The sequence below is a fragment of the Nannobrachium achirus genome (genome assembly GCF_963921795.1).
Source record: "Nannobrachium achirus genome assembly, chromosome: 12".
Taxonomy (NCBI): domain Eukaryota; kingdom Metazoa; phylum Chordata; class Actinopteri; order Myctophiformes; family Myctophidae; genus Nannobrachium; species Nannobrachium achirus.
The window spans coordinates 40,106,574-40,134,482 of NC_137832.1; the positions used below are offsets into that span (position 1 = coordinate 40,106,574).

The window sequence follows — 27,909 nt, forward strand, 5'->3', positions numbered from 1 at the left end:
TATATGGGCATACAATGGATGCAGAATCACAAAGATCTCCATATACGGGCATAAAAGGGACACAGACAGACAGATACAGAGATCTCCATATATGGGCATAAAATGGATGCAGATAGACAGATATCTCCATATATGGGCATAAAATGGACCCAGAACTATAACTGCAGTGATCTCCGACAGACAGATACAGATATCTCCATATATGGGCAAAAATGGACACAGGCAGACAAATGTTCAAAACGGGTCCTATGAAAACAGGTATAATGGGGTTTGCATTAAAGGGCGGGGCATTCATTCCCTATTTACATTGTTCCGAGTTGGCCAGGTCGCCGACTAGACGCTGGGCCGCCCGAAGGGCGGCCCAGCTTCTAGTTGAGACAATGATCCAATGATCACGCACATGTGCTGATGTATGCATTGCGTTCATTTGTACGTGAATAAAAAAACAAAAATAAAAGCATGAGGTAAAATGAGAAAATTGGTTTATTTTGTCATTTGCCATTAACCCTACACGGGCCGGTCAGAGTGAACTAAAGGGCCGCATACGGCCCCCTGGCCGTACAATGCCCAGGTCTGTAAGTTTACTGTTTAGCTGATGCTTTTAATCCAAATCGACTTACAATAAGCAGGTAATAAATCAAGATAATATGTCAGTACATCATCAATAATACAACAAATGCATAGGAATATTAATCTAGAAAAAATAATAATAACATACTGTAGGTAGACCACGCACCTAATCTTCTAAAAACTTTTAAAAAATGTGAAAAACTATCTTGCTTCATGTGTGGTCATCAAGGGAAGGGCAGTGTTACAGTCATGTTATGGGTTTAGGTGGAGTCTGAAGAGGTGAGTCTTCAGTCCTAGGGAGTGAGTCTGTAGTGTGACAGGGAGTTTATTCCACAGTTTGGGGGCCAGGAGGGCAAATTGTCTAGGACTAGTGGATTTCTGTCCTGGGGTTTTAGCGAGGGTTCTGTCAGCATCCCTGTGTTGGCTGTTTTGAGTGAACGAGTGGGGTTGTAGGAGTTGATCAGGTTTTGGAGTTATGGAGGAGCCGTACCTTTGGCTGCTTTGAAGGTCAGCATCAGTGTTTTGTATTCAGTGCGGGCTGCAACCGGGAGCCAGTGGAGGGAGTGGAGAAGGGGGGAGACATGTGGGAATTTTGGCTGGTTGAAGACCAGTCGTGCTGCTGCATTTTGGATCAGTTGGAGAGGCTTAAGTGCACATGCCGGGAGGCCAGTGAGGAGAGGCCAGTGGGGATATATATATATATATATATATATATTAGGGCTTCAACATTCCTCAAATATTAAATTCGAATATTGGTCTTAGAAATTGGCCCGAATATCGAATATATTCGAATGTTAAAAATTAAACAAAAAAAAAGAAAACGTTTTTTCTTTTTTTTATATTATCATCAATATTGGCCATGGTCTTCAGTTTCAAAGAGATTTATTTATAAAGCTCATGAAAATTGCTTTACACAAAAAAGAAAATGCAATTAGGCTATAAACTAATAAAAGCAAAAAAGTAAAGTAAATAGCCACTTTAAGTTCTCTGTTACCATTATCAAATTAGATGGATGTGTTGCCAAATCTTGCAAGAGGAATAAGCAACCAGTTCTATGAAAACATGCCCAAAATAAGTGAATATAGGCCACATAAGCACTTTAAACCTATATACAGTGGCTATTTGAAAACAGCTGAGCTGATCTACAAGCTCACAATCGCAAACCACCATTATTTACAAGCAACTTTACAACAAAAAAAATTATAAAACAAGCCCAACATGGCTTATAAATATCAGACTTGGCGACATTCATGTGACTTACGTTCCTCTCCTCTCTACTCTCCAGTCTGCGGCCAGTCAGTCAGTCAGTCAGTCTGGCTATTAGTGGCTATGTTGCAATTGCATGCTAACTGTATAGCCTATATAGCCACTGCAGACAAACCTCCATTCCAGTGTAAGATTGAAATTCATCTTGATGAGAAATGTACAAGCTAAGCTGTGGTCACCCTATGTGCAACAGCTTGTAACTCACAGAGCCAGTCAGCCAGAGGGTGAAGCTTAGCTATCAAGCTGAAGCTAACGTTAGCACAGCAGCTTCTCATAACGTGTGATGAGACCTCTAGGGAGAGCGGCCGGAGTTATGTTTCGTAGTACCTCCGTGTATGGCCGGAGTTATGTTTCGTAGTACCTCCGTGTATGGCCGGAGTTATGTTTCGTAGTACCTCCGTGTATGGCCGGAGTTATGTTTCGTAGTACCTCCGTGTATGGCCGGAGTTATGTTTCGTAGTACCTCCGTGTATGGCCGGATTATTATAATTTTTTTTACTTATTTTTTTTATTTTTTATAATTCGAAAATTCTTTTTTATGATCGAATATGCATTTTTTCCCCATATTCGACGAATATCCGATATTCGAATATTAATTTGGCAGCCTTAATATATATATACACATACACACACACACGCACACACACACACCTACACACACACACACACACACACACACACACACACACACACACACACACACACACACACACATATATATGGAGTATGGAGTTAGTGATGTGTGTTGTTTTTGTACACATGTAACATTTTGTGTTAGTGGTTAAATGCTGTTATTCATATACACTCATATGGGACACACCTGCCTAGTTTGATGACTGATGGCACCCAAGTTATGCCCGGGACAGTCAGACAAACAGATAGACAGACAGTGCATTAATTATTATTATTATTATTATTATTATATACTTTATTGTCCCACAGGAATATTCAGCTTCAAAGTCTGTTTCACAGAAAACACAATATAGCACAAAACAAACAACACCAAGACAGTACATGAGGTCCCCAGGATAAACAAACCAAAATATCAGCAAGTTTGTTAACGCTTCCAGTGCCAGCCCCTAGAGAGCACCAAAGAATGCCAGACTTTCTCCCATAGGGGACTGCATTAGCATCCGGGGGCTCACGTTGCAGTGACGCGCGTGCTCACGTTCGTGCACGTCATGGAAAGGTCCCGGATGATAATGCTAACAGAATAGCTATTCCCATTTTGTCATTTTAAAGATCATTTTTCGGCGATTTCGCCGTAAATAAACCTCGCGCCACATCCCTAAAAACACAATCCAGAGATATGGGCCTCCAAAGATGTGGTTTTTCATTGGATTCGGCGGCAATTCGCGGCGCCGTTCGCGGCTAACGGCCGGCATGGCGGCCCCCGGATTTGGAACACTGGATTTTAAATTTAGGCTCAGGCTTCAGAAGGCCTCGGATCATTTTATTCATTTCAGTAAAAAAGCCGAACATGTTCGGGATAGGCACACTGGACGTCGTTCCGGAAGCGGCGCTGAACATTTGGTGAACATTGGGGGGCTCAAAAATGTATTTTAAACCATTTTTAATGGAATATATTGTCGGACCATGTAAAATGGCTAGCTGGCTAGCGTAGGACGAGCCAGGACCACCCACGACTCTACAAGCAGCTCAGGGTAAGTCAATTAATAAAAAAAAAATTGTATTGATTGAAATAAAGCCGAACATGTTCGGGATAGGCACAGAATGAGTTAAGTGCAGCAATAGCTGAATGGACAAAACTCCTACTAAAACAAAGTTCTGTATGTTCGTCCAGGTGGCATGAGTGTAAAGTGACGATTCAGGGGTTGATCAGTGTCATTTGCTATTGTGAGTGCTAAATGTGTGATGGCTTTATCGTTAATATCAGAAATTAGTTGATTGATTAAAGGTAGGTTAAGTGATTTTCTTTGGTTAAAATAAGTGTTAAATAGCTCTATATTCTGATAGTACTCATTGCAACTGGAAACTGGAAAGCAGTAAACAAAGCCAGATGTCTTAATTTCAGATAGAACCTACAAGGTGAACAGCATCCAAACTAAAGACTGCACAGTTAAACAGTGATCTGTCTCTCTGGAAATGTGTTCCACTACCTTGTCGTTTCCTAGTATTTAACAACCAGGGTTTCAGAGCAAAGCCTTAGGGGTTTACTTTGAATACAGAGAAAATGTTTGTTAAGATGGATGGCTCTGAACCAAGTAGGCATGATGAGCTGTCACTATACTAATGGCTCATGTCTGCACCACGGTCTAGAAGAAAAAGTGTGTCCCATATTTGAATGAAGCACTTGTAAACTAATTAGTGTGTTAAATCCCGTCGGAGAGCTTCAGACATTCCCTTTGAAAAACAGAACAAGCGTGTAACAGTGATAGGGTATTGTATTAGTTACGGATATATTTTATGGATTTCCATGAACACCGTTGGGGGTTTAAATGTACCATCCTTATAGAGATGTAACCCCCCTCCCAGCAAGGCTATGTGGAGGGCAACTGAGGACTCTAAACGTTTTCAGACTGTGGGTGTTTAATGAGTTATAACACTGATATAAAGCTGTTGCGACTGAAGGAAGAATTATTGAACCAGAGGTTGTCCAAACTGTGGCCAGCGTGATCAGTGATGTTTCATCTGTGATTAGAGGCCATCTGTGGACATAATGTAGATCAGTTGATTGATGTTCCTTCTGTGTTGATGTGCGTCCATGTGTGAGTGAGTGGATCGCTTTGCTCTTTGCAGCCCTCTCATCCGTTTGATACATGGTCTGATTGTATTGAGCTGCAAAGTCCCAAGGCTGAAGCTGATAATTTAGAGTTGTGATTACGTGTCTCCTTGGCAGCCTATTCTTTATGTGCTGTCTCAGGATTGCCACTCTACTCTTTGTTCATCAGAAGGACATCCAGAATGCACTAATCTCTGATTCCTTTGCCTTTTTCGATTCACACACTATTTGTGTATATCTAAGAGAAGAAGAAAAAGAAGGAATCAAAAAAGGGACTACAAGGTATCTACATATTTACACATAGCATATCCATCCAAACATATGTACAAAAGGTTTAGAAATAAGGTGCATGACATTAGTGAAAGAAGTATCAGTGCGTTGTACATGAGGACTGTACTGTACTGTATTGGGGCCTAATGTACTGTACTGGGGTCTGGGGCTAACCCTAACCCTTTTCCACTGACATGGCCCAACACCACACCACTCAACACCGCCCACTTGTGCCAGGTGTTCCAATACAAGGACCTGGGTAGAGTGGTGTGAAAATTAAGTATTCAATCCAGAGTAGGTCTGAGCGAGGCCAAACAGGGCCAAAAACTTCATAATGACTGATCACTCACTGACTTTTCATTCAGACCTCCAGGATATAGTTGTAATACATGATAATAGATTCTATTGTGTAGATATTTGTATGTGGTGTGGTGCGGTGTAGTGTAGTGTGGTGCTAAAGCTGCAGTCGAAAAGGGGCTTCTAGATGTGTGTTTGCGTGCAGCTTGTAAATGGCAATCTTGGCTACATACCAATTACCAGTGGAGATCATTATGTTGGTAAGCCTCAAAGGGGGTAAACGTATCTCATCATACGGTCCACATCAACACGTACGGCATTTAATACTTTCCTGCCAACGAGCCCAGAAATCACACATTCACAGGCTAATGTCTTTTGGCTGTGCCATCAATCAGAGGTGTGTTGGCTCACAGTGTCAGCAATTGCCCCCCCATTATCATGTCTGGTTTGTCCCTGGGGCACGCAGCAGAGTGCTGTCTTGAATGCACAATTTCACCCTTTGTATTTCTTGAACTTGAACTCTGTGTGCAATAATTTGCTAAGCATGGTACTGTAGACATAATGTAATCGACACCCTGCCTGAACCCTCTGTCTCTCTCCTTTGCGCTTATTAGGGGATAACACTATCTGGGTCTGTTTGGAACTGATTAAACAAAAGCAAATAATAAATGATAATGAAGAATAATGCATTTCAAGCAGAAGTTAAATGTGTTTAAGCCTGACACGCTAAAAAATCAAAAAAGATGTTTCCAGGGAGGGAAACATCAGCAATAGCAGCAATAGCTGGCCACGCTACAGTAAGTTGTTTTGTAGCTTTGGTCTTGATTAGTATGAGCACAGCATTATACAGTACACAAACCATCATGCATACTCTCTCCATCATCAGGCCTTTTACATACAGCTTTGTTAAATACTCGATTATGATTTGTGAATCTAGACATTCTACAGGTTGATAATATATTTGTTCTCAATAACAGACCAGTGCTCGTTCTGTTTTGTTCACAAATATCCACGTAATAATTGGAATAGTTTTAGGATATACAGTGAGTTGTGTTGGGGTTTTCTTTTCCAATAATGACCCTTTCCCTCCTGTAACACCTTAGAATTTTCGCCACCTCCTCAAATGTACTTGCTCAGTCTCTATGTTCACTCTTTCACCCTCTGAATCAGCAGCCAGGTTGCTCTTCTCGCTCTGCCTGTCTTGTCTAATCCACTTGTCAGTGATGTCACTTTTATTTGGTTCCATTTTAACCGAGCAGAAGTTATGGTGGCTGGCATAACTTCCCAAATGCTTTTACAGATATATGATCGGTGAAGTTCAGTTCAGTTCAGTTCATTTTATTTTTCAGCACTTTTGGACAGTTCAATACAAATATATCTGTGCATCTGAACATAGAATAGTCTCAAGAGATAATGAATAAAAAATAGAAAGAGTTCAAGTTCAAGAGTTCGTTTGACATGAATAAGTGTCCAAGGTGCCAAAAAATTTAAAAAGTTAAATAGGAACATGGGAAAACTTCACTGGAGTGACGATAGCATAGATGATTGTGTTGTTCACACGTGTATATACTGCATGCAACCAAATCACCTCTGCTTTCTTGGTGAAGAAGGCGACCTTTCAGTATAAAATACTTTTCTGAAGGCATTCTCACAAAATTGTGTGTATGCATGTGGTGTTGTGATCTGTTTTTATTTTCATACTGCACATGTACATGCTTGTGTGCACACGTGCATGTGTACTTCATCTATACTTCCACCCACCCACCTGCTCATCTGCTTGGAGGCTCTTACATTTACCCCCTCTTGTCCGATACTAATTAGGGTATTGTCATTTGTTCTGCTTCACTTGGTGAGGGAATTACAGTAATCAAGGCCCTATCCTCCCTCCAAGTCAAGAGAACATGATCCAATAAATACCTCAAAACAGGAGAAAGAGCCGGTGGCACCCACTCTGTACACTCTCTGATCTTCTGTCCAGGGGTGTCGCACCAAATTCTGGGCCCTGGGTACAAGGATTCACTCACATTTTGTGCTTTAACTATTGAAAAATAGCACCGAGTGCCGTGCTGCGAGCTTGTAGATCTGCTATTTTTGAAAAATCTCAAAAATGTGTGTGGAGTCCGAATATTTCAAATCCTTCTAAGGTTTTTTGAAAAACCTATGTTTCTATGTCAGTGGTGCTCAAAATACATATATTCAAACATTTGCACACATTTTCACAACTTTTCAAAAATAGATCTACAAGCTCACAGCACGCCTGAGTGCCGCGCTGTGAGCTTGTAGATCTGCTATTTTTCAATAGCTAAAGTATAAAATAATTAAGGCCCCTCCATCTTGGGCCCTAGTAACTTTTTTTTGACCGGGGTCCCCCAGGGGTCTTTGTCCCCCTCCTTTATTCACTTTAAAATGAGAAAATAGCCAATGGACAAGACATGCTCACAGCATACCATGTTGCAACACGTTTTGACACGTAGTAATCTTGTACGTCTGCCATTTTTGCCAAATGTTCACCTATTATGCCCAAAGAGCCGGTAGGGTTTTCGTTAAAGTCATGTTTGAGTCCTATGTTCTCATCTTGAGTCATCTCCTTTCACCCTATTCATATTTTGTTGTCCCGTGTCCTGCAATATTATCCTATAAAAATGCAATTCGACTTTTCCTTTAGTTAGGCCTCTCTCTCTCTCTCTCTCTCTCTCTCTCTCTTTCTCCCCCTCCCCTCTCTCTCTCTCATTGTCATTGACCTTCTCTCTCTGTATATCTCTGTCTTCCTCCCGGTCAATACCGCAGATGACCTGTTAATTCTTTCCTGGAGATTTCCTCCAAGGGGTGTCTTCCTTGAGTTCCTTCAGTCGCAACTCATTGGCTTGTCAAATGCCACTAATTGACCTTGATGTCAGAGGTTACTGGCTACTAATGATCTCTCTTTAATGCCAACCATTCCCATGGACAGGCTAGAGCTGTTGCAAGTGAAAGAGTGTGTGTGTGTGTGTGTGTGTGTGTGTGTGTGTGTGTGTGTGTGTGTGTGTGTGTGTGTGTGTGTGCGTGTGCGTGTGTGTGTGAGAGAGAGAGAGAGAAACCATTTTTAGTTTTGGGAATCTATGACCAAAACTCCTTACCTAGGGTTTGGAAGTCACTTTGGAAGTGACGTGGGCATGGGAAGTGGATAAATGTCACTTGATGATAAACGCGGGCGGTTCTCTCGGCTGGCTCCACGTATTCTATTGAAGTCAGTGGGCGCCGCCCCCGCTCAGCGTGCAGATCATGTGGAATCAACTGCTCCTCTATCCGTGGGCTTTGCTAGTTGCTTTTTCGCCCCCCTTCTTTGGTTTGGGAAGGGCGATATACGTGTCGGAAGGTATTTGGCCGGGCGGAGCCAGGCTGTCTGCACGTATTTTAACGAGGCTTTCTCCTCGTTAGATGTGGAATCGAGCGCCACAGCCCACCAGCCTTCCCTCATTTGTGCCTCGGCAAGTTTCGCCCTTCCTCGTTTGTGCTCGGCTCGTGCGAGCAGAGGCGAGCGATTCATTGCAGCAGAGGAGGAAAAAACGGTGAGTGGTTTAAACATGCTCAAGTTAACATTTCCCATTTGGCAATGCTTTAGATGACAAGTCGATACAGCGTACACAGTACACTATCGTTTTACTCACGTTCAGAGCGATTTTTTGGACTATAGAGACATTGACAGCCAAGAAAAATCCATCAGAAGGATGGATGGGTCCAGGGGGGAAGATAAAAGTTAGTTCTGAATAAATATGAATCCATGAATGTCTCTTTGTCTATCTGTGCTGGTTACTATGTTGGTAAATTACAGTAAAATAACTACAAATGCAAAGTTTAACAAAATGGACACTTTAACAAGGTATTATGCAGATTACCCCCCCCCCCCCGGACCCCCCTGCGGCTTAACACTTTAAGAAAACAACAAGCACCCAAAACTTTCTATCAAAAAACATTTGATTCTAGTTTGTTTGTGCATTGACAGGATCTGAGTCCATAGCAACATGGCCACTCTCTGAATATGGTGTAAACGAAATGTGTAACACCTCTGTGACACACTGTCAAGTGTTTCAGTCCTGCCCTAGCCTGGCACCATTGCTCTCCTTTTTGTGTAAGTCTTGCACATGACGTAAATGTTTGGGAGCATAAACAAACTTCAAATAAATAAAGCTGGTGTGTTTGTAGTTTAGCACGCAACCAACTTTGTCGCTGTGGAGATACTGGTATGCTGCTGCGGCTTTGAGATTAACCATTGCATTCCTAATGTGTAGAGGAAACTTGAATGCACTGCTGAAGTGGCTGCCAGTAGAGGTGGGATATACAGTACATTGTAATTGCAATATTTCCTGCTGCATCGATAAATTTGAGTTTCTAGTTTGGCCATATAAAGTAAGTTAATCCTGTCCAAATTTTAAAAATATTCCTCTCACACGATGAAAACAGGTTGCGCACATCCAAAAATATCTTAACAGCATAGCCGGGGAACAACAGGCCCAAAATTTGAGAGGACCTGTGATGTCATAACATACTTTTTTTTTTTTTTTTTTTTTTTTGGAGCTGTGTGAAGCACAGGCTCCCTATACGTGGCCGTGTGGGTCTGTCTGTGTGTGTGTCTGTATGTAGCCTGAACTTCCTAAACTTCGGCACGCTACTAGTCCCACAGTTTTGCCACCACACACTCGCGCCATATGTCAAATCGACCGGCTTACTCGGGAATCGTGGGCTAGTAACTTGCTAAGAGAAAGGTTCAATAGTTTAATTGATATTAATTTATTAGTGAATTAATTTTCCCCATTGACTTATAATGGGAATCGCAAAAACTCACATTCAATTATTTGTCTCTCGCAAACCATAGGGGCTAGAGTTTCAAGACTTGGAGAGGAGGTTCATAATGATTTCAAGGATTAAATAAAAAATAATTGTGTCATTTGGCCGCATGGTGGCGCCATAACACCCCACTTTACGTTTTGGCCTGTAACTCTTGAACCGTAGGTCGGAAAATTAAAAATATTTTTTCCCTGGATTCCTTGGGTCATGACGCATCTCCCCATATAGGCCACGCCCATTTGCGCCATGATAGATTTTCCGCCATCTTGAATTTTCTCCAAAACACCCTTTTTCCTCCTTTTCCAACATATTTTCTTCAAATGTCACAACAATCGGTACACATGATCCACACACACACACACACACACACACACACACACACACACACAGCTCCACTTCACACGGGTGTGATTTCTTTTTTTTTTTGGTCAATAAGGTACACAGAATGAGAGGCCTGCTCTTGCAATGGATTCAGAATCATGAAGAACCCCTAGTTTGACCCCTCACATGCTACTTAAAGCAGATTTATTTTTTGTATTCTTTTCCTGTATAGTGAAGTCGATGGAGTGAATATACAAATGGCCATAACCTTTTTTCACAATGTTTCCGGCAGAGCAGGCCTCTCATTCTGTGTACCTTAACTCATCTGGTGCCGATCCCGTTCGGCTTTATTTCAATCCAATACAATCTTTTTTTTATTAATTCACTTACCCCGAGCTGCTTGTAGAGTCGTGGGTGGTCCTGGCTCGCTAGCCGCTAGCCAGCTAGCCGTTCTACTCTGTCCGACGATATATTCCATTAAAAATGGTTTAAAATACATTTTTGAGCTCCCCAATGTTCACCCGATGTTCGGCGCCGCTTCCGATGAGTACACGAGTGTGCCGATCCCGAAGTAGTTCGGCTTTATTTAATTAAACGAATAAAATGATAAGAGGCCTTCTGAAGCCTGGCCTGATTTTTGTAGCTACTAGCCGAAAGCTAACAACGTCCCGGCCGGCCGTAATTTGCGAACGCAATCGCCAATCTCCGCCTAATCCAATGAAAGACCGCATCTTTAAAGGCTTATATCTCTTTTTTGTGTTTTAGGAAAGCGGCGCGAGGTTTATTTACGGCGAAATCGCCCAAAAATGATCTTTTAGATGACAAAATGGGAATAGCCATTCTGTTAGCATCTTCATCCGGGACATTTCCATGCCATGCATGAACGTGAGCACGTGAGGTCCTGGAAGCTGAAGTCCTGGAAGCTAAAGCGCTCGCCTATGAGAGATGCGCTGGCATTCTTTGGCCCCTAGAGGGCGCTGGCACTCAAAGAGTTAATGACCAAATGAATAGAAAACACACAGGTAAAACCCTATTCTTTGAGCTTCTGGGCCTGTGGCACTCAGACTAGCAGTTGCTGGCCCCGAAAACAACAACTGTGATCAAAGACAAATAGTTAGATCCACACACTGTGCAGCACCCGTAAATTAGTGGGCACAGTGTCAGTGGCATAGTCTATAGTGCTGTTGCCTCACAGCTAGAAGGGGGTGTATTCTCTCCTCCGGGTCGATCAGTGCTCACACCCTAAGTGGGGCTGGCAAAAGGGCCTTTCTGTGTGGAGTTTGTATGTTAGGGTAGGTACCCTCACAAGAAAACATGCAATAATACTAATAATACTATACTATACTGCCTCCCCCTGACCAGCCGGGGCGCCTGATGGAGGGGAGAGGAATTGGTTGGAATAACGTGTTCCTTCCACACCCTACGTCCTACCAGGGAAACTCCCCCCTGTCAGGTGAAAAGAAGCGGCTTGGACTATTCATTCATGCATAGAAGGAACCATGAGTCATTTGCTCTCCCCAGGTTGGCACAGGGAGTGTAGCCAAGGATTACATTAGATAACTGGCACTGGGCGAAAAATGGGTAGCAAAAAGTAAATTAGGACCTCAAAAAGATGTGACATTTCGAGCGACTGCTCTAGTCTGACTGACAGACTGTTGTTTGCTTTAGGTCGTCAGTGACAATGATTATATTCCCTGGGAGATGACATGAATGTAGAGACTACAGCACCTGGAGTCAACCCTATTAACCTCGGCTCCAAGGAACATGCTGAGTAATCAATCTTCCTCCTCTGTCTCTTTTTTTATGAACGACTTTGATTAAGCACTCACAGCTTACTGCTGAACGTGTGTGTGTGTGTGTGTGTGTGTGTGTGTGTGTGTGTGTGTGTTTATGTGCGAACATTCTGTTTATGTGGAACAAGCTAGTACAATCTCCCTATCTGCCATTATAATTGATGACACTCATGATGTGCATAGCCAATGTACTTAGCACCATTGTATTGTTTAATGATGGTCATTTTAAATAGGGTCTTTGTGACAGAGGACAATTTAAAAAGCATTTTCATATGGACCACATGGTGTCACATTGGGGACAGATCATTGTCATTCAAATTGATTAATGTGTTGCTGATAAACCTGTGGGTGTGTGTGTGCATGTGTGGATGTGCATTGTGCATGTATGTATCCAACTTTCAATCACTTTGGATATTACATTTGTGCAAAGATATAGACCAGATGCTTCAGGTCCCGCTGGCCGAAGCTTGGCCAGCGTACAACAAACCGTTTTCACAGAATCAAAGGTTTTATGTTCATGATTCACCATGATCCTGGATGGCTTGATTCTAGGATTAAAATAATTGATTTCTTTTTTTATTATTATTATATTTTTTTTTGCAACAGTAAACCCACCCACTGCTATGCCACGCCCACTGTGAATATTGTTAACAAAATTTTAAACTAGATGTTGTGAAATTAATCAATATTGAGCAATTGCATGACCTATTTCTCACCTAGATTGTTATCAAGAAACTGTTTTCTTGTTGGAATATACAGCTTACATAGAGATCACTTCCAGACACCATAAGCATTAGTTTTGCTTGAACTTAAACATTGTTTAGCAACCTCAAATGCAGGGGGTTGGACATGGCTGTGATGACCTAGCCTCGCACGGCCATCCCGAGCTACGTCATCACCAATGTGCTTCCTTTCTCCCCTGGGATAGTCTGGCTGTTGCGAGGCTAGTGATGACCAGCCACAATGAGGGTGTCCTACAGTATCTGCATTAGAAAACAAAGCTAGTCGAGTTGAGTTGAGCCGGTTCTACAGTATGCAATGGAAAATATGCATTGGTATCCACTGTTCAGCTATATGATAGTGCTTCTTTCATTGTTTACCTGGTATCGTAGTTTCTTTGAGGCACTACATTGTCCTCTCTTCACTCTCCTTGAGTGACTCTCTATAGTGTTTACCGTCTTGTTTGTTGACTAGGGCTTACTTTGCTTACTACGATTTCTCACTTTACTGTAAGTCACTCTGGATGAGAGCATCTGTTAAATTATAAATTATTCTACCAGGGTTTCAGAGAGTATCTGTGTGTGTGTGTGTGTGTGTGTGTGTGTGTGTGTGTGTGTGTGTGTGTGTGTGTGTGTGTGTGTGTGTGTGTGTGTGTGTGTGTGTGTGTGTGTGTGTTGGAGAGGGATAGAGGGGGGCAGATAGATAAAGCTAATGAGAGCAGTCAAAGCACAGACACAGAGTCAGAGGTCCTTTTCAAAAGCTGTGTTTCTGGTGGTTAGAGAAACATGATCTTTCAGCCTGTGGATGGCAGAGCAGTGGAATTAAATTACTCTCCAACAGAATGTGTCTGAGGACTCCCAACGCTTCACCCGCACACACCAGGAAGAGAGTTCACACAGGTGATGGGGATTGTACCCACTGTTTTAAAAATGAAAAGCCCATATGAAAAGCAATATATCAGGTCATGATTTTTAGGAGAAGAACAGGAGAACGGAACAGGAGGTTAGAACCTTTTTTGTTTTTGTTATGGAGCTTTTTACTGTCTCTCAAGTTTGGTTTCAGAGACATTGAATGTAATGCATGCTTTAATGACCACCTGAAGATCTGACATCCCAAAATAGTAAAGTAAATTATAACGGCATGAAACTTTATTTGAACTAAATGCTTTCCTGTGATTTTCTACTTCCCCAGACAAATTATTACAAACCGTACGCCATCTCAGTCCTACGCTCAGTCTTGTACATCAACTGTGCATGCCCCTTGACAGACAGAGCATTGAGCGTTAATCATCACTAATTAGCAGGCATGTGGGGTAGCCTTAATGTGTACCCTTTCATAGACCAGGCACATTTCGCTGTTTTGTAACAGGCTCAAAACGCTTTTGTTGATTTGAGATGTGACGTGGGACAGCAGCAGCTAGCTGGCATCTGCAGGGGAACCCTGTGGCAACAGGATTATGCAGTCAGACCAGGATATACAGCAGGCCTGCACCCACCCTGCCAAATAAACCATGCCAGACACACACACACACACACACACACACACACACACACACACACACACACACACACACACACACAAACACACATCTACACTCCATATTCATCTGTCTTCACAGCATGCCATCATCTCTCAAGTAATTGTGCACCTACACTGTACCACGCAAACCCTCTACTCACCCTTCCGCGTTGTTACTCGTTATCCTAACCATGATTATCCTCACCATAAGTATGATCGTATCATTTCATCACCGTTTCTACATCTTCTGTTTTCTCTTCTGTCATTTCTCCATCTGCCCCTTTCATTTTACCACCAGGCAACAGCAAAACCCCATCTTATGCTCGTCTCCCTCTTCTCCATGCCTCTCTCTCACTCACTCTTCTCCCTTTCATTCCTTCTCTCTCTGTCACTTTATAGAGTCACAGTGGGCCTTGTGCTTCCTTCTCATCACTCCTTTTCCCCTTGCTCTCATGACTCCCCCCCCCCCCCCCCCCCCCCCCATGCTTCATCTCGACAGGAAAGCTTCTGAGCCACACCCCATCCTCCTTTAACACACACACACATACGCACACACCAAAGCTTTCCCACCTCTCGTCTTCTTTTCACTCTCTTCCACTCATCTCTTTACCTCCTCCCATCTCTCCCATCAGCTTCTCCCTTTGCCTCGTTCACAGCTGCACTCACCCAACTGTTTCATCTCTCAAATCCAAACTCCGAACACTTGTGGCAGCGTTTTAATGCCAGCAGGGCAGGCCGCTTCTCATATCAACCAATGTGAAATGACGCACATGTGGTTAAGTACTGTAAAAGCTGTAAAAGTCAACCACCTGAGAGGATGAGAGCTACAACATAATGTTGAATGCAGGCGGTACTCATGGCTTGGTTCAGAGGGTAAATGGTGATGAATACAATCACCTTGGTGCTGCTGCAGTGAGGCATTCCTCTGGGAGGGTGGGTCTCCCAGGAGAGTCACACTCCTCCACAGAAGAGGCTACGCTGGAATGTTTGGTGGTTTGGGGTTGGTGAACACAAATTAGAATCACGGTGCCATGGCATTGGTCCGAAATCTCATTGTTCCTACATCCCATTAGTCAGAATCTTGTGATGTTAACCTGGTGAAAAATACTATGCCTAAACCTAACCCTAACCTCAGTAAAACTATGCCTAAACCTAACCCAAACCCTAACCCTAACCTCAGTAAAACTATGCCAAACCCAACCCTAAAACCTCAATTCAAACTAATGAGATGTAGGACTAATGAGATTTCAGACTTATGGGCAGTCCCCAGAATCACATCCCCAGCTGTTTTTCTCTGCTTTCTGGTTTTCGCTCTGTTTGTCAAAACGGTGCATTTTCAATCGGCCATAACTAGCGAATGTATGGCCCCAATTACTCGCTTTTTTCTTTTCTTTTTTGTTTCACTGAAGCACAGAGAGTGTCCATGATTGAAAAATATACAAATATTCTGTGACTACTTGAAAAGGTAAGGAAAAATGAAAATTAGCCGGCAGTAGTTAGTGCTTTGGTTAAATTTGCTTGGCAGTGAAAGGTGAAAATTATGTCAGCTTCAGTCTGTTGTCATTGAGCCACTGAGTGCAGAAATTGCCACCAGCCAAACGCTGAAAGATTTTTTTTTTTTTTTAATTGTGGCCACTGTAAGCTGCTTTGGCAGCCATCGTCCAAGGGTACTGTTCAATAAAAAAAATACGATGTTTGGCTAGTATAATCCAGTCACTGATTAATTTTGCCATCTGTCAGCCACAGGGAGTCTAAGTCGGGGACAAAAAGTTTGGTTTTCCGCCCCTGATCAGTCACCATGGTCCGAACCTATTTGGATGAATGATTATGTTCATGTGGGTTCTATTTTGCAGTGGCCTGCTTTGTTTGCACCATGACTTTGGCACACCAAGACTGAAGAAAATCCAATCTTGTAGATTTCTGATCAAACTAAAGAAGTTATAAGACATATGTTTCTGAGATCACATTAATCTCACCAGGAACTGGATTCCCTCCCTACTGATAAAAGGTTGATTCATCCAGAATGTTCCATCTGTGCATGTTGGCGTGCGTGCATGCGAGTCCCATTCACCGAATGCAACTTGTGAGCTTACCCTGTAGATTTGCTATTTTAGGCAAAGAGATTTCCTATATAGGGAAAAAGAGTGGATCAAGTTTACTAAGTATAAAGGTTTCAAGTCAGACTGAGCTCAACTACCAAAAGTGTTGCATTGAGTTGGAAACTCTTTGCTAGAGTCATTGATGTCTCCTTGAGCAAGTGCATTACTGACTGTGACGGTGAAACAAAATGTACATGTACTGAGCCTGTACCTGCTGTCTACTGGGCTCAGTCCCAGTACACCTGTTTACCTCCCCTCTCTTTTTGCCCTGTCCTTCCTTCCCTTAATCGACCATATGTTTCTGGCCACTCGCCAATATCCGGCTGGTCAAAATGAGCCATATCACAGAAATATAGGTGGGTGTGTGAGCTGATGTAACATGATGTGCTAATGCTTTTGAGTAAGAAGTTTAGTGTATGACATCTACTAAGACAGTGATACTCAAACTCTGGCCCGCGCCGCAATTTTGACTGGCCACCAGCTTAATGTCCTTGAAGTCACTCATCCAACAAGCTTTAAGCTGAGCAGATTGGACCTTCCGTTCCAGAGATAATGGCCAAAATATTTTTGAAAGCAGACAGTGAAATCGCAGATTTTAACCAATCTTTTTTTTTTTTTTTTTTTTAACCAGTGGCTCTTCCCAACTAATTAGCATACCCAAAATGACACACACACACACACACACACACACACACACACACACACACACACACACACACACACACACACACACACACAAGGCAGCATGTTGGGTTCGATGTGAGCGTTGCAAGCAACAGCCAGGCAGGCATGCAAAATATGGACCTTGGAAAGTGCTCTAAAGGATGGCTTCATTATAGCAGAGAACCCAATGAAAATGGGAAAGTGTAATACATTTGGAAAGTTAATTGGCGCTAAGAAAGATTCCACGTCTGGTTAGTCTAAACATTAAACACAGCATGCATTAATGTGAAAGCCTGCACAGTGCACAGGGTTTGATGCACTGCATCGGCAGTGGGTCAATGTGTCTCAGGGCTATGTTGCGCTAGCCTGGTTAATAAACCAGACTGCACAACACCACCCCCTGGCCGTAGTTGGAATCTTAAATCTTTAATTCACATCTTTAATTTAGGAAACTCACGTGCGCAGTGTAAATCACACTAGTCTCTAGAGGAGGATGGATATGTCAGTCCTAACATTCCAAATTGTTTTACAAATCCAGATGACAGTCAATCCACATTAACACAGCGGGTGCCGACGATGAATGCAAGGGTTAATTTGCTGGTGCCCATGGCAACCCGCCATTTTGCCTACCTTCGAGGTCCTGGCGAAAAAAGTAATCTGAGTAAATGTAATCCAAGCATGTCCTGTTTATTTCGCGAAAATCTTTTCTTTCAGTCAGGACCGTTTTTTAACAATCCTGCGCCACAGCGTTTGTGTGACGGCCGGTAGAGAAGGCCGCATTTTGAACGTGAAAAGAAAAAAAAGAAAAGATCCGGAGAAAACTTCATGTTTGTGCAGCAGCTTTACAGGGCAGTGAATGAGGCAGATAGCACTTCCAGGTCACGTGATTTCGCGCTGCATTTTGGGAAATAGAGTTTGTTTCATCACCGCGGTAGCCAAGTACAGTAGCTACAGTATAGTTTACTATACAACGCGTCAAATGCGTCGATGGGCACACGTAGACATCAAAGAGATTGACACGTTGACACCACGTGGGCATCAAATGAGTTAATACAAATTTGCCATTTGTTATGTGAAAGGTTGAAGCAGGTACCGCAGGTCACTAAGTGGAAGTAGTAGGCAGATTATATAACACTCCCATTATATTTGCCAATTTATACACACCGAAGTGAGATGACAGAACATGGACACAAAACAGATTAGAAAAGATATACTAATCATATAACGCTTGCTCATATTCCATCCTCTTATTTATTTAAACAACGATTAACACACCAAACTGAATTTAATCTCTAATCAACAAGACATACTGACAAGTTTATTAATAAAACATGAGACAGTTCTTATGAATATGGTGAAAAGATGAGTTATTGCCTTCAACATTAAGACAGCAAATCAGTCCATGCATGAAAAGAATTATGAATCAGGCATGAAACACATAGATCACACTGACATTAATTAATGTTTCCATATTGTAGGTTTTATGGCAACATGTGCTCTTCAGAATCACATAAGAATGAGTTTTTTATTTGATTCATTCCATGACTCCCAAAGACTTCAATTTTAAAAGTAAGTAAACAATGCAAATAAGGGTGCAAACTGCAGAGGCAGTAAAACAAACAAGTAGCCTTCCCATTGGAAATGAATGAAAGTACAGTGGCAGCACTTTGTTTTACAGGACATGCAGGTTTTAGCTGTTGTGCTTGGTTACCAGGCGAATCTGCCCGTGAAAAAAAAAAGAAAAAAGCCATCAACAGATTACTGCTCTATTCCAAGCCTCAAGCTCAAGTCTTGAAGACCGTAAATTAAGCTCCACTGGCTTGGGAGTTAGTGTTGTCAGTGTCGCCCTGGGTGACTGGGTCTATTGATGATGTGTCATAAAGAGGCTGATAAGATTAACATCCTCTGGGGTGTAACTGTAATCTACTCAAGCATCAGTGTCCCCTACCATATATGGCCATTACTTCATATGTCGATACATCATCATCCTAGACTAGGATGATGATGTATCGACACATGAAGTAATGGCCATATATGGTAGGGGACACTGATGCTTGAGTAGACAACAATGTGTAAATAACACTAGGACCTAGACACACAGCTCATTTGTACATACTGTAGGCCTATAATAATCGCCCAATAGAATTGCTCCCATCATTCTTTATTAAGATAACTGGATGAAACTAACAATGTCATATTTCCATCATTATATACACATTGTTGTCCACATTCTTAATGATGTCATCTTGATGCACCCACCCAGATAGGGTCAACATGTTTGAGTTCTTTTCCCGGAATCTACCCAGCCAGTAAGCAGCATAATTCAGTAGCTGTGCATGACGAGGATGAGCCCTGTTTTGTCCACAGTACACATCACAGTTACTTTGCATATTTCAGGCTTCGCTTAATTAAAGCGAAGCCTATGTAACTTTCCTGTTCTACCCTGGATTTGAACCCTGGTTTCCGATGCAAGTGCTGCTGACATTTTTAACCACTGAGCCAATGGAGCCTGCGTGCTTGCAAAATTCAACCTTCATTTGACCTCCAGGTGTCAAGCCAGAAACAGGATTGTATCAAAGGTCATGTCCAACATAGATACATGATCTAAATGTATCAATAAAAGTGCATTATTTACATGTTCCAATGTTCAATGCCAGCAAGACAATTAAATCATGAATGTCTCTTGTATAACAACTCATCGTCAACAAAACGTAATTATCGTGACAGCATCATCTGTTCACAGTATATCTATTAATTATACTAAATAGTGTCTGTGTGCATGTGCCAGATGTCCACATGCACCCGTTGGTGTGCGTGTCTTTGTCTTGGCACATGTACACGTGTGCGCTCATCCATGCGGGTGACACATCATAATGTAGAGGTCTTGCTGAGCATCTAGGCTGGATCAATTCACATTAGCCAGTAGATTAGCCACTGACTGTCCTCTAGTGTCCCCCCAAACGATTCAAACGTGCGGTTCCACTGAATGATTCCGCCTGTGGGCGATGAGTGAAGCAGAGCAGAGCTGAGAGAAGGATGAGCGGCTGTAGATCAATGAGTGACAGAGAGAGCTTGAAGGAATAGATGGGGGGAAAAGGATGGGTTGGAGCGAGGGTACAGATAAAGATCACTAATTGGCCCCTGTGTCATTCTGCATGCCGACTATCAGCACTGCTGGTAATCCCAGATTTAATAATGCAACGATTGAGACATGTACAGTAGCAGCAGGCCTGGGATTTTATCATTTTTTTGGGGTAATTCTTTTTATGAGGTCACAAAGGCCAATTGCAAGGGCTACAAAGCCATCTAATAAAGCAATGATTTTAAGAGCACATAATTTATTCATTTCACTTATGGGTTAAGGGAGATAAAAAAATAAATTAAAAAAAGAACATACTGTAGTATAACTGGTATTTTCATACACATGATGTAGGCGTGTCCAATGGCTAAATATTTCAGGTTATTAATTACCTATCCAAAGCATTACATATGTATATTTATGGCTGTCCAAAAATTAAGTGAAGTGACGATGCATTAGCTTTAAATGCCCACCCACCCCCCCACCTCCATTTTGTCTTGTTTTTTGCTCTCTCACCATCTTCTTGCTTTCATGTCCTTAGCTTTTGTTCTCCACTTTAATGCACGCCATGTTTCCCAAAGCGTTTTGAGGCAAACTTTAAACCACAAGTACGTGCATGCCCCCCCCCCCCCCCCCCCCCCCCCCCACACACACACACACACACACACACACACACACACACACACACACACACACACACACACACACACACACACACACACACACACACACACACACACACACACACACTCTCTCTCTCTCAAACAATTTATTTTAATGCTTTGTTTTCCTGGCATGGAGTAGAAGGTTGTGTTTTATTTTGTTTTCCTGCTGAGGCTTGACATACAAAGACTATATACCAACAGACCTGTCTGTGAGACTGTGACTGGGTGCCCATTAAGCCAGGCAGCATTATGGACTATTGACTAGGCTTTGCTCAGTGGCGTGTCATTAATGTTTTCTCTAGCCGCTCTGGTCTGTTTGAGGATCAAGGTCGATCTGGAGAGCACTGGACAATTTGGCAGTATGTGGACCATAACATTTACAGTACTGACATGATGCACATATTAGGCTGTGTGTTGTAAAAGAGCTTCTATACACGTCGTGCTCGTACATTTACACACACACACACGCACACGCAAATGCACACGCACATGCAGATACAGGAAACCATTCCAACAACAGTACTTCACCACATAAACACACACAGCAGACCTGTCAACAAGTCATTGTACCGATGTTAATTACAAGAGTTCTCTCCATTAAGCCCCACTCCTTGGAGGTTTGATTGTACTGTAATGACAAAGAAGCAATTAGCATAACTACCTCACTTTTCACTGATTGGCAGGGGAGCCATGATTGTCATTACAAGTAATATGCCTCTCAAGGGCACCCAATATTACTTCCTTGCTATTACTATCCTTGCCTGGGTGTGCAAGTAGGCCTAGGCTTCAATTGTGTTGGTGTTAATGAAAACTATTGAGCAGGGAGAATGAATCACACAGGCGGAGAGTTTGCAGAGTTTGTGTACTTTTTTCATTCCCTTTAAACAATTATAATAATAACCTATTATGCCAACATGGACAAAGGCAGAATATCATACTGTTGTTTACAGATAAGATAAAAACCATTTTTGACGGCCAGGTATTCATTAATTCATTCATCCACCTCTGCCACAGTTTTTTTTTAGTGTTTTTACCTTATTTCCCCCAGCAATTGGAACGTTCCCACTAGGCCGAGGAAGAAATGCCACTTCAAATTTTTGAAATCAGCCTCATGGTGGCACTATAACAGGCCGATTTGTGGTTTTACCTATAACTCCACTGATCAGTTTCAAACTTTGTAAGCACACTCTCTAGAGGCCAAGGAAAAACCCTTTCCTTCCATTTTTCACATCAGCCTTTTATAGCACCACCAGGAGGCCGACTTATGTAAGACACATTTTTGGATCCTTCAGAATTTACCCAAAATTAACAGAAATCCGTACACAGTATCTCTACAGTCATATGATCAAGACTGATCTGTCCCATATTAAATATTCCATCCTGATTGGCTAAGATTGGCCTCCAAACTTTGCAGGATTGATCAGTTTCTAACAAAATGCCTCAAATCATGAACACAGCGTGCAATTGTAATGAAATTGGCAGTATCTCAACAGTCATGTGATCGTCACAGTTAACTCTTTTACCGATTTGGACGTTCCCGTTCGCCCCATTTTTCCCGGCGGCGCGATGCCAATTGTACGTTCTTTGGCTCGTTCTTTTGTACCTTGTTTTGATGTCTGTAAACTGATGAGGGGTCGCGCGGGTGTGTACCGTAGAGACAGCTCCCGTAAAAGTGCTCTCAAAAACCCACTGGACGTTAGCATCAATGGAGTAACACACTCTTCCTTGTTATTTTCTCTGGGTCTATTGCTCTGTAGCGATTGAGCTGTCTTGACGGACGGTAGCCTACCGCGGCCATTTCACATTAATTCTTGCATGAGGCTGCCCTCTACTGCTAGTATAGCGAAAGTACACCTATTTAAGGAGAAAAGAAAATAATAATGATGAAAAAAAAATGAATACATCTTTGTCTATAACATCGCAAAGGTAAGGTGCTTTTGCTGGCACAAAACCCAATAAATAAATAACATCTGGCAGTAAAACTGTTAAAGGCCAAAGAAGACATGGCACCCTTTTCACATGTAGCGCCACCAGGAGGCCACAATAATTAATACCTGACCTGGTGGATACCTGTGCTCGGAAGAGCACTGCTTCTAGTTACATACTGTAGCACACACTCAGTCAAGCATTGGGAGTGTTTGCACCGCTCCAAAAAGGAATAAGGTCAGCTTCCTCTTAATTTGTAATCCCCCAAGGGTCTATACTTGGCTCCATCCTTTTTACCCTCTACATCAAATGTCTTCATTGAAAATAAATCTTTAAGCTCACAATCCAGTCATGATGTGTTCTGAGCTTTGGATCCCCTATTACTCTCCAAATTTGACCTATGTAGCCAACATGAAAATGGTTTGAAGATTTCATTTAAATTACTGTTTTAAGATGTAATTAAATGATTTAATTTTAACGAAAGTGTCCGTGTCATAAATGTAGTTAAACCAATCAGTTATTCTTAGATTTAAGAGAATTGAAGAGAATACTTAAAGTTATACCATGTAACTTTTTTTATAAAACAAATCTTCAAATTGTCCTAACTGTTAACTCATTTGTAGCCAATCCCGAGAATACTCGTGAAAAATACTCGAGTATTTAGAGTGCCGATCCCGAGTATACTCGCGAAAAGTACTCGATATGGAGTAACGCCGGTTCTCCTACCCTGTTGCCTGGCGGAAGGTCCTGGCACGATCGGCCTCGCCGATTCATCATCATCACGGATCCACGTGCACAAATACATGGAGGCCGACGGGGAATCGCATCTTTAACACATGGGCTGCTAAGGTTTATAACATTTATAGCTGTTGCTGCTGCCACCATTGACTTAGGCTTTGTTTTGAAGTGCCTCGCAAGCTTCGTGCGTGTGCACGTGCGTGTCCAGAGAAGATTGAGGAGGATAATCCATTTGTTTACAAACGCTCGCGAAACTAAAATCCAAAAATCGCGGTAAAATCGCGGTAAAGTGTCGCCGTGAAAACAATCAGCTCTCTGCTTCCATGGGGCTGTTTTCACTTCATTCTTAGATAAAGCCGTTCTTATGTTTCAAAGTAGAATCTAAAGCAATGTTAAGTCCTTCCGTGATGTCTTCCCTAGAGGGGCTGCCTGCACTGACTGGGTGACGTAATGACTCAGGTCATTCAAAGGGCAGCTGCAGGCTCAAAAAGTTAACTGTTTGTTGCCTCGTCTGTGAACGAGATAACTTCCTGTGGCAGGGGGACACCTAGTGGCCTTAACTCGTCCCTGAACGAGTTTGGCTCCCCAAGTGTTAATGTCCATTTTCTCCAAACAACACTTTTAAAGCCAAGGATGGCATTAGATTCTCGCTAATAAAACACATGTTGAAAGGCATCGATCCGCCATTACATAACCGCATGTTGATGACGATCGCTTCCGGTGAATGACGTCATGACGTCAAACCGGAAGTGTTTACGCTATGGACTTCTGGCCTTCAAAATAAGACAACGGTCGTGGATGCAGCCTGCGGGAGGCACGCTGGACATGTTAACCCGTTCATTTCTGGAGCACTAAATGGGTTAAATCGCTAAAATTTTAGAACACCCACTCCGTTATTTTCAGCTTCTAAAGCCTTCTCTTTATATGTTTTCTATGAGCCGTGAGGGGGGGAGAATTTTGCGGCAAAATTACGTCATCTGCATCATCTGTATACGTTGTGTATACGTTGGCCAATCACATCGCGGATCATACACACATGATACACTACCGGCCAATGACAGCGTATCTGCCGTCTCTTCAGGAAGTAGCCTCCCTCAGCTACAGTGTTTACAATGGTGAATGATTCTTAACCTCTTAATCCCCAAATCCTGGCCAGAAAATTACATTCTACCCCTCCACGGATTCGTATCGGTCGCGGTGGTTTGCGGCGCCGCTCCGGTGGTCCGCGGCGGTGGTCCGCGGCGACTCCGGGCGAAAAACTGCGGTATCCCATGAGGATTCAATTATAGTATCTATTTGACAGTTTGTGTATGAGTAAACATATGTTGTTGTTCATTTCCTTCACTCACCTGCAGGGCCTAATGTGGTCTACTGCGTAGCATCTTCAACTACTTGTCTTTGAGGTGACTGCTGCAGGTGCCACAGTGAACTCAGTGCCTGTTTGTGTGTGTGTTCTCTCCCTCTGCAGCTGGCCATGGGGGACCCAGTGCACAGTGTCTCTCTGCAGCAGTTTGTCTACGAGAAGATGAAGGCCCAGCAGGCCATGATGGGTGACCAGGGCTTCGGGGTCCTGATGGCGACGGTGGACACAGAGATAGTCAGGCAGCTCCAAGAGTTCCTCCAGGGGCTCTGAGGAACAGCAGCAGCTGGCCAACTGTCTGTCTTCTACAGTCCATTGCTACCTTACACACACACACACGCACACACACACACACACACACACACACACACACACACACACACACACACACACACCTTTGCCTAATGCCTAACACTCAGAGAGGCAACCACCCCTTCCCCTCTAACTAACTTAATGGCCCAAACCTCTATCCTCATAAGCCTTATCTGCAGTCCTTACTTAGCCTTATGGACTACCCCCTCTGAGCTAGACGCCCTCAACCCCTTGTCTTTACCCCCAGAACCCTACAGTCTGCCATACCAGGATTCCTTCTTGTAGACCATGTAAAATCATCACTACTACTAGAGCTTCCATTCCATTCTTCTTATTCTAGTTTCTTCTCTGTGTAGACTTTGTGTGGAATGGATAGAATATCGGAGGGATGCTTTAATAACAGAAACGGGGGGGGATGGGATATCTGCAGGTGCCAGAGCAGACTCCAGAGCATGAGTCTCTAGACTTTTTTTCTATGGGGTGGGGGGGAGGCGTCGCTGTTGGTTTGTAGAAACAGGAATGTGGACAAATCCAACTGAAGGACCTAAAGCAGTGTTTACAGAAACATATTCTTGAAAGAGGAAAGGAAAAAAATGTAATTTTGTATGTAAAGTATGGATGATATTCAGCATGATGGTGTTTTAGTTATTATTTTTTACTTTTAAGTTGCTTTTCTTCCTGTTTGTGTCATATACAGAGGTCAATTTGAAGTGATCGACTGATAGAACTAGAGGTTTTTGTTTTTCCCTGTAAAATGGGTGATTTTTAAATGAATGATTGATTTCTAAGTGAGCTGAACCACATTTCTCTCTATATACAGTATATATGTGTATAAATATATACTGCTGCTAATTCATGGTGTGTCGGAGCACTTTAATAACCAAAAAACCTGTTTCACCTATTTTAAACACTTCTCTCTGTGGTACTTCTCACATCGTTGTGCAACACAATGGTTTTGAAAGTGGGATCCGGGGACCCCCAGGGGTCCTTGAGGGGGTTCAATGAACCCTGTTGGCTCGAATTTGAAACATTCTAACAACAAGGGTCCCTGGCACACAATATTTTCAGATGGGGATCTACGGCCAAATACATATTAATTTGGGGGTCCTTGACATGAAAAAAGTTTGAGAAACACTGGAGTAATGGTCGAGAGGTCTGGGATTTGTGCGGCAGGATTGTACAAATCTGCATTCAGACCCTGTTCTCACTGTTGCAGATGATTGGTTCATGTCTTTCACTGCCCATGGAGTGAATCCAAACCTAGCTTGAGATCCGGTCCTAAAGGGTAACTTCACCCTATCATTTATTTAAAATAATGTACTTCTGCCAGAAGTATTTGCTGAAAAAGTCTCGCTGTAAATCGAAGTTAGGATGGTTTTGAAATAGAAATTAAAGAATGGTATGTGTAGCTTTACCCACATACTATTGCTCTTCCACTGACTATGATTTGAGATTTGAGTGATTCTTCTTGTGATTTTTCAGTAGTAGAGTTGAAACTTTATTTGGTTTGGTGAAAAAAAACAAAAGTATATGTGTTCTTTGAATCATTCACTTTGAGAGCTAGTAATTCAACCAAGACAAAAAAATAAAAATAAAATAAAGCTTACTGGCACCAGGTTTATAATTGTGGAATAACATGCATAGGCTTAAACCAATAATCAAATATTTTTAATGTGTTCAGCAAAGAACACCTAATTGAAACTGTCAAAAGTTTGTGTCTAATATATCGTGGGGACCTTCTGGAGAGAGGTTCACAATCCAACTTGTGCCCTAAACCTATAAGTGAAAGAACCCTAAGCTTCAGAGTGAATACGGAATGTACACTGTTTTGATTTGCCGGGGGGAAAGGGGGAGAAATCCATGCCACTATTTTTGATACCTCCGTCATATGTTTTATCCCTGCTTCTGGTCATACTGAATTAAATGCATGCATTTGGGTTTGGGAAATGTACAATAGACTGACATACAGTATGTCCCAATGTTATTTCAAACATAGCGAAAATAGCAGATAGACACCAAGTCAAGATTTGGCTAGTGAGCTTGTAGGTTGGCTATTTTTGGTGTTTGTCATACGATGAAGGATAAAGGGCTGAAGTGGTAAAGAAAATGTCCTCCCGTGCTCGATTTTCTTTACTAATCGGACCCTGGCTGTACCAATGTGGCACTCCTTTGCCAAGTTTGACAGCTGAGTTGAGTAGCAGTCAGAATCAAGGCCTTATGCTTTCATCCTAATCTATTCTCAACACTTTAAGACCTTTCTTACCATTTATTTTTTTGTCTAGTTCAACAGTAGAGTATTTCTGCTATCATGGATTTTCTGCAATTACGATGTTTTGAACAGAACATGCAGTATACATGTTATTGGGTTTGATGATTAAGTTTCAATAGGAATTAATCTGTGTTCTTTTCCCCCCCAAAGGCTTCAATAAATGCAATACATGGCCAAACATTTTGCCTAGAGGGCTTCCATGATGCATTTTCTAGAAATCGTTTCCAGTGTAAATCAATGTTATTAGTGCCTTGTTTAATCTTATCTGCATATCTCCTGACACAATTGTCTTTATCATAAACCTTGGCCTTTCTGGTGTTTTCCATCTCATCTCTAAAGACATTTATATATGTCACTGCTCCTCTGCATTTACAGTAGGCTATTACCATCTTCATGCTATTCTGACTAGCCAGAGCTGGGCTGATTTCTTGCTGAAGTATAGAGGATATTGCTGCATTAAGATAAATGGTTGCTGA

General features: G+C 42.3%; 1 protein-coding gene across 2 annotated transcripts in view; it reads left to right on the forward strand.

Moving 5' to 3' along the window:
- Positions 1–25,567, forward strand: part of ipo11 (importin 11) — a 219,418-nt gene extending 193,851 nt beyond the window's left edge. For both annotated transcript variants that reach the window (XM_080738216.1, XM_080738217.1), the window contains exon 30: positions 24,961–25,567. In XM_080738216.1, coding sequence (XP_080594342.1) covers positions 24,961–25,125 — 165 coding nt within the window. In that variant the 3' untranslated portion in view covers positions 25,126–25,567. The remainder of the gene's footprint in view (positions 1–24,960) is intronic.
- Positions 25,568–27,909: the final 2,342 nt, after the last annotated feature.